The 14,810-nt window shown below is 36.3% G+C and overlaps 1 protein-coding gene across 1 annotated transcript; it reads left to right on the forward strand.

Moving 5' to 3' along the window:
* Positions 1-10,254: 10,254 nt before the first annotated feature.
* On the forward strand, positions 10,255-14,473 carry adssl (adenylosuccinate synthase, like). Its single transcript, XM_042710927.1, has 13 exons — positions 10,255-10,540; positions 10,753-10,855; positions 11,027-11,095; positions 11,315-11,365; positions 11,520-11,586; positions 11,692-11,799; positions 12,010-12,091; positions 12,182-12,308; positions 12,430-12,569; positions 12,695-12,816; positions 13,166-13,266; positions 13,390-13,539; positions 13,657-14,473. Exons 1-13 carry the CDS (start codon positions 10,322-10,324, stop codon positions 13,707-13,709), a joined length of 1,392 nt encoding a protein of 463 aa, XP_042566861.1. The 5' UTR covers positions 10,255-10,321; the 3' UTR covers positions 13,710-14,473.
* Positions 14,474-14,810: the final 337 nt, after the last annotated feature.

The raw sequence follows: 14,810 nt of genomic DNA on the forward strand, positions 1-14,810 counted from the left end.
TTAAAGTCATGATGGTACTGCATTTCTGGTTCTGCAGTGCTACAAAACTATTAACTTTTTACCACAACGAGAATAGAAATGTACAGTAAGAGAATTGTAAGATTTACTAGTCAATACTTTTGTAAATGATTGCAACCACAATTAAGAAATTTTTTTTTTTTACATGAAAATTCAAATATTTTCCTATTAATCTATTAGTCTGCATTTACATTGCTTAATGAACATCTATTTTGACCAATTTTTTTGCAAAAACTGGTAATAAAATGAATGGCATAAAACATTAACAATTCAAAATAATCTTTTAAAATCTTATTAATGGTTTTTCAAACCTGTCTTGGATCCCCGCCCCCTTAACAGTTAAAACATGTTATAAAATGAATGAGGGATGAGGGATATGTCACTCCTGAACAGTGTTGGGCAGTAGTTACTAGTAACTAGTTACTTTAATAATATTACTTTTTGCAGTAATTAGTAGCGTAACTAATTACTAATAAGATTTCAGTAATGATATTACAGTTACCATGCATAAAACAGCTAGTTACTTTTGATGTTTCAACCCCTACTGATTTGAAATCGAACAATCCAATAATTCCTAGATTTATTTTCATATTTTTCATGACTCGTACATGCACATTAAGTCACCAGTGCATCAGGAAAGCTTGGAATATGGAAAAGCGTACATTCAGGGGATGGAAATATTGCCATTACACTGATTTTGTCATGAGAAAAGGTGATCTGAGCACAGATATGGAAGTTGTGGCATTACTTTACTCTGGCATTACATGGCTTGCCCTGCATCCCTCTTATCCCAATATAAATTATATTACTATAATTGAACTTATGTGATTTCCTTTGATAAAATACTTCATGAAATATAATTATATTTGGGTAACAAAAAAAAATATTGCTATAATTAGCTTCATGCTACAAATGTCAACTTCTGACAGCAATCCAATGTAGATTTTGGTCAAATGATGAGGCAGAAATATTTTGTTAGTAACATTTTAGAAGAATCTTATAGGGAAGATACACAATTGATCTGTCAATAGGATCCTTAACCCTTAGTTACTGTTGCTCACTCGGACAAACAAATGGGGCTGCTCACACTCTTACAATGACTGCTGTTAGTGAAAACCTTGTCCCACAATGTTTTTGAACAATTTTGGACACAGAAGGGTTACCATTCAAGTGATTTTAAAATAAATATGGTGGGGTAACTCGAAGCGAGGGTTCACAGATTACAATGCAGGCAGGAGAAGTCTCATATTAAGTTTGTCACAATCGCGGATGACAACATCCCGGATCAACACTGTTTATGTATCGCAGTGTACGATTAAATTAATTTACATTTAACCACTTTCATATGGAGAGGCACTGAAACGTAGACCTTCGTTTATGTGTTTTTGACCTTCACTGTACACGATGTGAGAACAATCCACTATTACGTTTGTAGGTTAACATGGACGCACTAACTTTAATGCTAGTTTTAGCCAGAGATAACGTTACCTTGCTGAAACACAAGATGACATTAACGTTCTGCTTGAGAATATTAAAATGGTAACTTAATGAGAGTATGACAACAAGAAAATTAACGTTTTTGTCTTCATTTAGAAAATGTAATAAAACTAAGGGACATTTTGCATAAAATGAAATCTATTGCCCATCCTCTCAGGATACCTGGAATCAGTGTTACAAGTACCACACCAATATAATATCATAACCACAATCAAACAAATGAAAGCTTCGGATCTTCCAACTTTTCACCTTCCAACTTAAACATAAAGCACTGAAACATAAAGGTGTCCGTCGGCGTCAACGCTTCTCATTTACTTTGAATCAGTGTTGCCAACTAATTTTCAGAGAAAGTAGATCTAGTAGAAGGTCAGTATGTTCGAATGGAGTGACGTCAAGAGTTGCCGAAATGAATTGTGGGTCAGTCACGTTGCGTTGGGTCCTTTGCTCGCAGCAGATGTTGAAAACTTTTCAACTTTTCAAGCACCAAGGCAGGCTTCAGCCAATCAGATCACCTTATACAAATACCCTGGTGCAGACGCTAGCCAGCTGCGTTTATACAACGCCAGAAAACTAATGTGATAAGCACGAAAAACATCTTTTATTCAAACTCTGAACGGTTTCTGAATATTTAGCCTAGAAATTGCACAAATAGCACTTCCTTTATAATCACTAAAAATGACTTCACTTCAGTTCATCGTGATTTCACAAAGTTCCTTCATAATCAACAAACCTCTTATGTACATTGGGTTACAGTGAGAGGATTTGCAAGTGTGCGGAACAAAATCTGGCAATTATTTGAACAGAATGGCCAATCAGAAGTGTTCAAGTATCAACAGATATGTCTATGATTGGCTACATAGCTCAACGCTACAAAAACACATTGTAAATAGAAACTTTTGAAGTTCTCTAGAGCGCAAACACAGATACATACTGGAGCATTTATCAAATCTGTTTTGTAAATATCCTATTACATTTTCTACTTAGGATGCTTTTCACTGCATGAGAAAATGGACGTGTGGCATGAGAGCATGAGAAAAGTGTCAAATGCGTGAGAGTTGGCAGCCCTGCTTTTTCCATAGCTGTCACACTTGTTGTTATTGGCTAGCTAATTATTTTTTTCTGTACCTTGCCCAGCAATTTTTTACAGCTTAGATGTACTTAAACTGCATGAAATACAAATGCAATACAAAAGCAAAAAGTGACTAAACATTTTTAATTCATGATTGTTCATGCACATCTCTGTTCCACAATTGTACTTAAGTTTATGACAAACTAGTGCATTTTATCATTTATATATCAACTGCTGCTGGTGCATATACTAGAGCAAGTGGAGCTGCGGATCAGAGCGGGGCATACAGCTTGTTATTAATAAGCATGTTTTGTTTAAAAAATAAAATCTCACAATGTTCCCATTATAATATGTGAAGCTCTTATTTACAAAATGTCTACAATTTGTTACAATGAGAGGATTTCCTGAGCATGCAGGGAAAAAAAGATAGCATTTAGAGGTGAGTGAATTCTGACTTGAGCTTGAATGCAGTGGCTAGTCACAGGTGTTCAGGAAATCAACAGCTATATCTGTGATTGGCTACATTGGCTACTTTTTAATGAGTGAGACAAAAAGATTCACGAAACAGCCTCTACTTGCTGATGAGTTAGTCTCACTCTGACAGTGAATCGCACTGACTCACTGAATACAGGCCTGGTTTGTCAGTCATTTTAAACTGTCAAAAATAGCAATAAACAATAAAGCTATCATAAATATTTTGTTCATACATAGACTTATGTTTATAATTAATGATGTTAAGCAAAAATATCTAAAAGTGTATGTCAAAACTAGACTAATTGTAGGCTAACTTCTGCACAGCTGATGCAATTAGCCCCTGTATTGTAATGGTTTTGTCCAAAAATGTTACCACTCAGTCAACATACTAATTAAAAGCACAACTCTACAACCCACTAAAGCGTTCAATTCTATATGACTAACAAAGGATGTTGTTTGTATGTTTGCCCCCAGCTGAGCATGAAGGGCCCTGCCCGATGTATGCACATACTGTAAGTGATGGACCCTAGGAATCTCCTGATGAGGAATGCTGGGAAATGGTGTTTACAAAGGTTTGATTTAGCAGGACTTTCTGCTCACCTCTCTAACCCTGGATGAACTTTAACCTGTTCATGCCCCTGACCTCTTGCATGTTTATTTTCCATCAGCTCACTTGAACAGGAAAATATTGCTCCAGTCACTCTTGGGTGGTTTGGGATGTGCTCTTTCTGTATTTTTGTAGCTTCTAATGGGTCGTTTGGACTGTTTTAAAGGGCTTGCAAGAATATACAACGCATGTCTGTTGGTGGAAAAGAGGTTTGGAAAAACTGGAAGCTTATGGGTTCTTATGTAATTCTTTTCTAATTCAGTACACAGGCTGAGCTTATATTTCATTCTGTCATCAGCTGCTTGTTCCAAGTCAGAGGTTGTAGCCAACATCAAACCGCTACGTATACACTTTTCCTTTATAGGTTCGAAATGCATCATGGTTACTTCTTTGATAGAATATCAATAAAACACACATATGTGACCTGCTGTGCAGAATAAACCAATAAATCTTATTTTTTTCACTACTTTATCCATGATAAGCTACTCATTTTTGCCTACTGCATCAGATTTTTGAGAGCAAACTAGTTTTTACAGAACAGTTTCCCTTCCTCTTTTTTCAGTTTTATTCTGTAGACTAATAGCCATTTGTCCTGGCCTCCTCCATCCCTTTCTGGCTTTTCAATTGTAGTTTGTGACTGTAGGAGGCTTTGATCTATAAAACCATCTCACTCTGGTCCTCATTCCAGGTATGAAAGTCTCCGGGGGGTTCTCCTAGTTTCTTTATTACCTCAGCTTCTCTTCTAACTGATGTGCGATTCACATACCTACACATCCACTACTCATCCACACCATCAGATCATCCTACCTATATATATAAACACTTAGATTGAGCAAACTCCTTAAATTCCTCAGAGCTTTTCTTCCCTGCTGAGGTTGAGCTCTTTGTCGTGGAGTCTTCAGCAGTGATGCTTCACAAAAAGAATCAAATCGCAGACGTCACACTGAATATCACTATGGTCTAGACAGCCCAAAAATAGTTTGTAAAGGCCAAGATATAAAGAAAAACTCAAGTGTTTGGTGTCTGCTGGTAGTCTATGATCTTAAAGTCCTTAAAGTATCTCATTGGTCCCCTCCGGATAAGAGTGCTTGGCAAGCTCAGTGTCTGGTTACATTGCTAACAGAAGTATCACGATGTTGAAATCATATGTTATTTCTGCTATGAGACTTTAAGCAGACTCCTTTTGGAATTCTCTACTGGTTGAAAAATTCTGGATTCGCTACCATCAAACAGTCCCTTACTATTGAGTTGCAGCTTTTAACTAATCAAATGTTATTTTTTCCCCTCACACCTATTATGCAGTAACATATATATATCTGTCTACACATACTTGGACCATGCAGGGAGAGCAGTAAAGGATATCAAGTGAGGTGTAAGGGTTAAAACTTATATTTCTGAAATGACATGAATGCATCGTTCTCACACTTTGCCGGAAAAAGCACCTTGAGTCGCGATCAACAATTTGAAAAGCAATTGTGTATTTAATTTTTAAACAGGTGGCCATGAAAAATGGATAAAAGAAAATAAAATTTGCTTGGTTTTGGCCTTTAGCACCTTTACCTCACACATACCTTACACACACGTTACCTTGAGGCAGTATGTGCTATCAAATGATAATGAGCTTTACAAAAACAAGGTGTTGAGTTCATTCAGTATGAGCGTACATGGATTTAATGGGTTCCATCATTTGTATATTGTTTCAAATCGAGGCTGACCCTACAGGGCCTCTGAGCAGGAGGCAGCAGCATGCTCATCATTCATTAGACATCCTGAAACTATTAGTCAAGGCTATGTGGCGAACCAATTCAGCAGAATGCATTTTTCACCTTAAGACAAGGTGACTCAATTATTGTACTAGCCAGCAAGATTTTTCAGCAAGGGCTCAGACCAACATTTTAACATTGTGTAGAGGATGGTTTGAAGGCAAAGCCACATTTTAGAGAACATTTAATACATTCCACATATCCATGTTTCAAAACATGAAGAAAATTGACAGGGTAAAGTCTAGCAACATTGTTCTTGCAAAACAATTATGTTCAAATATATGGTATGCATTAAACATGTAAAGCCATGAATGGAATGTTGCGGGTTTCCTGGAATTCATCGTAACATGATATGGAAAAGCAGGAAGAAGATGGCAAGCACACAGAGTCTGCTTTTTAATTCACAACAGAAAAAATTACTTTGGCTCATTAATAGAACAAAACAACAAAATGCTGTTGATGCAAAAAGGATCAAGATGTGTAAATTTTTAGCAAAAAAATTGTTTTAAAAATAACATCTGCTGCTCAAAAACAGGAAATTGTGGCCATCCTGTGATTACACCAAAAATTCCCCTTGTTGTCTTTAAAGAAGAAAGTGTTTCCCTTTTAAATTACAAGAAATTACCCTGGAACCACTTATTTGTTCGCTTGCACATAGAGAGAATGGGAAGTCAAGTAACTACGTGAAAAAAGTGGTTATTTTATTATACAGCAAACCAAAAAATCTACTTTAAGTCAATGCACAACTGTCAGTGCAAAGTATATTTTGCCTTTCCAAAAGGAATGATCGGATCCCTTAATGGATATTCCAGGTCTATCAATTGATTATAAACACAACAGACAGATATAGACGAAGTCCAGCTGACACCTGCTTATGAAAGAGAAGGGGGCAAGAAGATTTTGAGGCAAGCAAAGAGTTTGAGCAGTGTGAAATGGAAAATGAATGAAAAGTTGATCAGATATTCCAGATTTCGCCAGCTAAATTGCTACAAAAGAGACCAATAAAGAGAAAAACAGTCCTTAATGTTATAAAAAAAAAAGAACACAAAAAATAAAAAAACTTAAAATAAATCACCCTTGCACAAAATTAAACAATAATAACCACAAAATATTCAAAAAAAAACCATATTTCACCAGCACTGATGGTTTTGTCATTGGCACTGCCAGTGGAAAACCATATATTCGCATGAGGCCAATGAAACACATATGTGAATATAACAGGAGAATGGTGAACACATTAACAATCGCCAAGTGTTCCGGAAGCCAAACTATCCTGGGAATGCTTCAAAGTTTCAGAACACAATGGTTGCCCTCGGAATTGCATTTGGCCTCTAACTGCAAAAAGTCAGCAAGGTGCTCCTGAAGGTGACAGTTAATTCATCATGGAAAATCTTTGAGTCAGAATATCTGAATTTCTGCTAAAACTTCTCTGGTGAATCACTTTAGAGCCTGATTTAAATTTCTGAATATATGAATATATGCTACAATATAAAGCATAAGCAAACTCTCTTAGCTACTGAATTCCTTCAGTCCTTCACACCTGAGGGTCAATTATGAAGCAAAGGGCAACAGTTCCGTTTGGAAAACAGTAATAAACCTCAGCTCTGCCGTGTCCCACTGCGCCTCTCTTGTTACAGCTCCGAGATGCTCTGCATTTGGGTTTCCACCAGGCCTCATGAGGACCTTGGAATTAAAGTTTTCTGGAGCCTCAGTCTACCTCAGCCAAGCAGAACCGTTCAGAACACTCCAAACACACAGAGGAGAAAAAGAGCTTGCGTTTTTCATTCTCAACGTTGCTCTGCTCACATGTCCTCAAAGATTCAGACACAATATCTGTGTTTGTTTTTGGTGGAAATCCTTTTGTTGAACATCGAATAGTGTGTTATACTGATTTCCAATTATTATAGGAAGACTGACAGCTGCTGATCCCCAACACATGGTTTGAAATCAAATACCCTCAAAGACCAACATTGCACACAATGTGTATTTGGCAGGAGTAGCTGTGTGGAAGATTTCTTTACGCCGTGATCTGAGAAGTTAAATGGCAAAAAAACGCAATATTGTTTTTGAACTTGCCAGAAATGTGTTGCATGAGTTAATTTATCATTGGAGATCACTCTCAAACAAGAGGAGACAGAACTAGCCAGAAAGAACAGCCTATTAGCTGGAAAATGCACATTGCTAATTACTTCCCATAGGTACAAACTCTAAGGTTATTTTGAAAGGCTAGCACATAAATAAAGACTGTTCACTGGAGAGTAATTGTACCGGGCATTCCAGCTCTTTGTATCTGTTTGTTTAGTTAACTGTTAGTCTCTATGGATATGTTCTCCATTTAACTGGTCCTCATCACCATAACTGAACTATGAAAATAGAAACAGAGACAGCAAACCATATAAAGTGTACTCATGACAACATTGATGCTTTATCCATTATATTGGGCTGCATTCACATGATCAAAAATACAGTAAAACAGCAATATTGTGAAATATTATTACAATTAAAATAATAATTCTATTTTAATATAAACTGTTAAAAATCATTTTGCTAACTTAAAAAGTGAAATAAAATGTTACCTTGGTAACTAACTGATTTTAAGAAAAAAAATCTAATTCAAAATATGAATATGCTATAATAGTATAAAAATAACTCTAAAATAACTGACTATTATCAGTGTCGAAAACAATTGTGCTGCTTAATATTTTTTTAAATGTATAATAATAGTTCATTTTTTTCAGGATTCTTTGATGAATACAAGAACAGTATTATAATCTGTTGTAACATTATAATTGTATCATTTGCTCAATTTATTGCATCTTTGCTGAATAAAAGTATTAATTTCATAACATTTCAGAACTAAACTGTAAAAGCCTACATATAATGCTACCCAAAAATCCTTCATTTTCAAATACAAGGCAGAGAATGCTGCTCATCTGATATTAGTACTGAATGTCAGAATAGCATCTCATCTGCTATACACATCAGCATCTGGTTTTAATTTAACAACATGACAGCTGACAACTTTAACTGAATGAAAGAGAAATATGGGCATAATGAAAAAAAATTAAACATTTGACCAAGCCGCTGAACCACACACCAGTCTGAAAACTCGTACCATAAAAAGGCAAGGAAATGAAACATGACGTGATGAATGTGTGGGATATGCTGTCTTTTGCATGAAAGCAACATGCTTCATTTACTCTCTTTCACGCTCTTTCCCCAGTTAGGTTACTCTTTAAAAAAGCATACATACTGGCATATTCACCTCCCAAAATCACAACATAACAACCCCATCACCTCAAAGAAACACAACACAAACAGTAGTACACCAACAAACACACTACAAATAGGAGCAGACTGATGAAGATGAACCAAAACTGTAAATGAACCCTGGCTCCTCAGCCATCGCCAATACTTCACACACTTACTCAGTCATGAGGATCACAGTATGACATTGCAATGAAGAGTAATGAACAAACATTTAGATTTATGAGATCATTTTTTAAATATTTATTCATATTTGTACTTGTGTGTTTAATATTTCTATATAAATATTTTTTTATATATATAAAGAAATCAGGAAATATCTCCCGCTCAGCAAGTCTACTAATTATTTCATCAAAAAGACAGTAAAATAATATCTTTTTACATTTATTTCTGTGATGGCAAAGCTGAATTGTAAGCAGCCATTACTCCAGTCCTTAGTGTCACAGGATCCTTCAGAAATCATTCTAACATGCTGGTATTATGAAAATACATATTTATTGTTCATACTAACTAAAGCCTGCTTTGACATCATGAAAAAGTCCTCTTGGGCTCCTAATTGTCAGCTGGGTCAGAGGTCCAAGAAAAGGTATCTGTGCTCAAATTAAATAAATACATTCACAAAGAGAGACAGAGAGAGAGAGAGAGACGGTACAATGGTTATTTGGGTTTAGGCCTGGTTTGTAACTATCAGGCTACCAATTATTGTACATGTTTATCCTTCAGATATAGTGAGGCACTCTGGCAGCCCACACTGACTTTCACTGATACGAACAAGCATTCGGCGATTGATAACATCGCCCGTTATTCCAAAGAAACATGCTGCTGTGTAAAAAGAAGATAATTTTCTTTTCTTTTCTGTTAAAATAAGATATTGAGCTTAATTAAGCTTCTTGCCGTTCACGACGTAGTCTCCGTTGTCGAGCCTGAGCAGTTTAATCTTAGCATTGTCACGTTTTATCTCCAAATTAAAAAAAAAAAAATAAAGCTTAATAAAACATCTAAAACAAAAAAAAAAAAAAATAGTTGAATAGGATTTTTTTTTTCACTTCTAACTTCTTAAATGCATTTTACCTATGTTTTGGAATGTGGCTCGGACTGGTTTGGCTGTTTTAAATAAGGTTATTATTATTATTATTATAATAAAATTAAAAATAATATTCAGACTACTAGATTTACTAGATCGCAGGTTAGAGGTTGACAGCTGTTATGGTTGAGCAAACAGAGTCAGAGTAAAAATATTAACTATAATAAGATGCACACAAACAACGTTTACACGTAATAAAAGAAAAAAAAAATCTAATATTATAAACGCAAGACTTTTATATCCCCGCATCTACCCGCCAAAATACGCCCGTGAGGTGAAACATAACAAGCGTCTAAAACGGTCAATATCACCATCCTGTGGGAAATAAATAAAATTGAATTCCATTTCAATAGTAAGTCTCACTCCCTCCAATTAATTTTTACAAGCATGCAGGATCCTTGTGCAATTTTGAAGCTCAAACCCCTCCGCCACTTGTGTTTCTTTCTAGACTTTTATTTTGATACACTTATTTTGGCGATTTCGCGCGCAACCATATTGGAGCAGTGTACCCGCGTTCACGCTGTTCTTCGCACTCTTTCGTCATGGCAGCGGACAGTACAATGTCTAATGGTCGGGAAGCGGCCTCTCTGAATGGAGAACCCGCGCTCAAGCGCTCCAGAGACAGCGTGGACTCACTGCGGATCCAGCGTGAGCCCCAGAATAAAGTGACCGTCGTGTTGGGAGCTCAGTGGGGCGATGAGGGGAAGGGGAAAGTGGTCGACCTCTTGGCAATGGACGCCGACATTGTGTGCAGATGCCAGGTGGGTAGCTGTTATCCAACCGCTCATCATTTTTTTGTTAAGGAGAGTTTGCGCAAGCGTTAGCGTTATGTCTGTACTGTCTGAGGCTTGCTGAGGTAAAAAGAGGAAGGAATCACTTGCAGAAGCAGAAGGGATGTAACGTTTCCTGCGGCTACATTTTTTATCTTATCGCGATACTTGCGTTCATGTTTGTAACAGCTGTGTATTATCAGGGAGGAAATAACGCGGGACACACAGTGGTGGTGGACACTGTGGAGTATGACTTTCACCTGCTACCTAGCGGCGTTCTCAACAAAAAGGCCATTTCTTTTATTGGTATGTTTTTGTTTGACCTTTCCCCTAGTTTTTTTTTTTTTTTTTAATTTACCGAGTTTTCATCTCATGGTTTGTATTTATAATGTGTTTTCTTTATTGTTTGGGATCAGATACTGAATTATTGACTTGCTGTTGTGTTTGCTGAGGTCTTTCTTTTGTTCTGTCCCGCAGGAAATGGTGTTGTGATACACCTGCCTGGACTTTTTGAGGAGGCTGAGAAGAACTCGCAGAAAGGCAATGGTAAGTTGGTAAATCTGTTTATGGAGTAAAATACAAAATGTTGGTTATTTGTGTAATATCATTTGATTAATCTATTTTTTTTTTAAAAAAAATCTATTATTTGGTGTGGGCTATATACCTAAAAGTCATATCTCAATGCATTTTCTCTCAAAAAAAATGTCCCCTGTTAGATGAGGTTTTTTTTTCTATTAATGAGTTCTTTTGCTTTGTTTAATCTAGGACTTCAAGGATGGGAGGAACGACTGAAGATATCTGACCGGGCACATATTGGTACGGCTCTGTTTTGACTTCATCAGGCCTTGAGTAATTTGGGTTTATTCCTGATGACATTGACTATGTGCGGCTTTGTCAAAGACAACTAAAAACACCAAGAAACTCCATATCTATTCCACTGGAATTAGAGCTCTTCTGTTTTTCTGTGTAGTGTTCAATTTCCATCAAGCCGTTGATGGGATACAGGAGCAGCTGAGACAGCAGCAGGCAGGGAAGAAGTGAGGTTTCTTTTTTTGACCTTATAAAAGCTCATTTATGAAAGCTTAATTTGTAGATCATTTTCTTCAATATGAATATTGAGTTCACCCTCCTTTGTTTTTCAGTTTGGGCACCACTAAGAAGGGCATTGGACCTGCATATTCCTCCAAAGCAGCACGTAATGGACTGAGAGTGTGTGATCTGGTCTCAGACTTTTCAGTCTTTGAGGAAAAGTGAGTATTATAATGCACACATTTTAAAATTATCACAAAAACATATTATTATAAAATAATACAAACCAACTCCTCAAATATCACATTTTTAATTTACCTTGTAATTTTATGGCAATTACGTATTCTTATTGTAGGCTACAAATCAATGCCTCAGTGATCAGATTGACCCTCATGGCAGAAAGATAAATACATGTAAATATCTCTTTGCAGGTTTCGGGTGTTGGCTGGTCATTTTCAGACTACATATCCTAACCTTAATATTGATATTGATGCTGAGCTTGAGCAACTGAAGGTGATTAGCATCTTGGCATATTTCAATATGATTAGTGAAACTTCTCATTCAAGAACCTGCCAAATAATATTTTCTCCATTTCACCCACAGAGTTATGCTGAGAGGTTACGTCCTCTAGTAACAGATGGGGTTTATTTCATGCACAAAGCCCTCAACGGGCCAAGCAAGAAGATTCTAGTGGAAGGAGCCAATGCTGCCTTACTGGATATCGATTTCGGTATGAACAGCGATCCTGCATAAAATGGGAGATTCACTGGTGTGCTGTGAGATTGAAGACAGTGGAAAGTGTGTTTGTTAGTGTGAATAATGCAAATGTCTAATGTTTCCATCTCTTTCAGGGACCTACCCCTTTGTGACCTCATCAAACTGTACTGTCGGAGGCGTTTGCACAGGTCTTGGGGTCCCCCCATCTCATGTTGGCCGTGTGTATGGAGTGGTGAAGGGAAAACTTACACCATTCCCTCTCATCAATCACAACTGAAAAAGATAATTTTACTTTATGTCATCTCGATTCAAAAAGCAAGTCAGAAGGTAAAACTCTGTGAAATTCCCTCAGATGTATTATATTTGAAAATTGTTAATGTTCTTCTTGATGTTTTCTAGGACACTGGTGATCTGCTTCAGAGCAGAGGGAGGGAATTTGGTGTCACAACAGGCAGGCGGCGGCGCTGTGGATGGCTGGACCTGGTCAAAAATCGCTATTCCCACATTAAAAACAGCCTCTCAACTATATTACAAAATCAATATAAAAACAATACCACTCAAAAACTTTGTTTTTGAAAGTGTCTTACACTCAATACAGCTGCATTTATTTAATCAAAAATGTTATCAGTAGAACAGTAATATTGTAAAATATTACAATTTAAAATAATGATTTTGTATTCAAATATATTTTAACTTGATTTATTCCTGTGATAGCAAATCAAACTAATATGCCGATGTGGTGCTCAATAGCATTTCTTATCAATGTTGAAAACTGTTGTCTATTAATTTTTTTTGGTAGCTATGGCAAAGGTTAAACTGTTAGTAAGCTTGATTTAGTTAATTTAACAATACTCTTCCTTCTGTTTCTCTCAGCATTGCTCTGACCAAGTTGGACATTCTTGACACATTGCCAGAAATAAAGATTGGCATAGCTTACACAGCTGATGGGAAGCCTCTTCCCAGTTTTCCTGGTAAGTTTACATTTGTGTTACGCATTTTCATACTTCTCACACATTACAATGATATTCACTCACTAGCAGTAATATTGTAACATGTACAGTATAGGCATAGAACCATATCATTGTGTATTTCAGCAAACATGGATGTCCTCACAAAGGTTCAAGTGACTTATGAGACGTTCCCTGGCTGGTGTTGTAGTACTGAGGGAGTCCGCAGTTTTGATGAGCTGCCTTCACAGGCACAAGCTTACATTAGCTTTATCGAGAATTTCCTGGAGGTTCCAGGTAAATACACGCACACATTAAATAAAATATAAAAAAAATCAAATGAAAAATAAACTCATGATTAGATAAAAAAAATCGAAATTGACAAGACAAAATATTATTTTTTTCTCTTTTCAGTGAAGTGGGTGGGAGTTGGCAAGTCAAGAGAAAGCATGATAAAGCTGTTCTGATGAGTTCAACAGAAAAGGCTGAACTTCATTTGATGATCTGCCAGAACATCCATCATCACAACCATTTGAGAACCAGAACTTTATTTTATGCATCAGCGCTGAGATTAAAACTGACTGTGGGTTTAGAATCCACTGAATGTCCCACTCAAAGTGAACACCAGCATTGCTTATAGAGGTGTAGTCTGAGCACCAGACTTGCTTTCCTGCATTTGTAAATCCTTGACTCATGCCTATTTGTTCCAAAGCACATCCCAGAAGTCCTCAGAACATACCTCTTTCAATCATTAGTAGTTGTCTGAAGTCTGATTAATTGCAGAGCGTCAGATTGAGGGGTGTCATTTTACCGTATTTCTTAAAATCAAACTTTGCACTCTAGCGTTTAAATTTACCATTTTCATTGCTAATAGGTGGATAAAACCAGATTTTTAAGATTGTCACGTACTGTTTATAATTTTTTTTTTTAATGTAATCCAGTGTGAGGAGGGCAAGCGTTAAATCTTGTCTTTTTAATTCAGTGTTTGTGTATACACAAAGTTTGACATGGTTTGAAATACCAAAAGGGACCTTCAGTCTTCGTGATACTGTGGGGAAAATAGGCATTGTAAATTGTCAGTAATTATTAGCGCATTCAGACACAGATCTTGAATCTATGAATGACAGTTACACATACACAGATACATTGCATTCCATCTAGTACACAAACTCATTTGCTGCTGTTTGAAGAATAAGTGCTGAGAATGAGTGCTGTACATGCTCATTCTTTTCATGTTCATACTTTTCAGTTGACCAAGATTTCTAAAAATCCTTTCTTTGTATTGGTCTTATTTAATATTCTAATTTTCTGAGATACTGAATTTGGGATTTTCCTTAGTTGTCAGTTATAATCATCAAAATTCAAAGAAATAAACATTTGAAATGTATCAGTCTATGTGTAATGAATGAATATAATATACAAGTTTCACTTTTTGAATGGAATTAGTGAAATCAACTTTTTGATGATATTCTAATTATATGACCAGCACCTGTATATGTGACACTGGACCACAAAACCAGTCTTAAGTGTAAACTGAGTTTGGTTTATTAGGATAGGGCAATATTTGG

Source organism: Cyprinus carpio, chromosome A21 (genome assembly GCF_018340385.1).
Source record: "Cyprinus carpio isolate SPL01 chromosome A21, ASM1834038v1, whole genome shotgun sequence".
NCBI classification, from domain to species: Eukaryota; Metazoa; Chordata; class Actinopteri; order Cypriniformes; family Cyprinidae; genus Cyprinus; species Cyprinus carpio.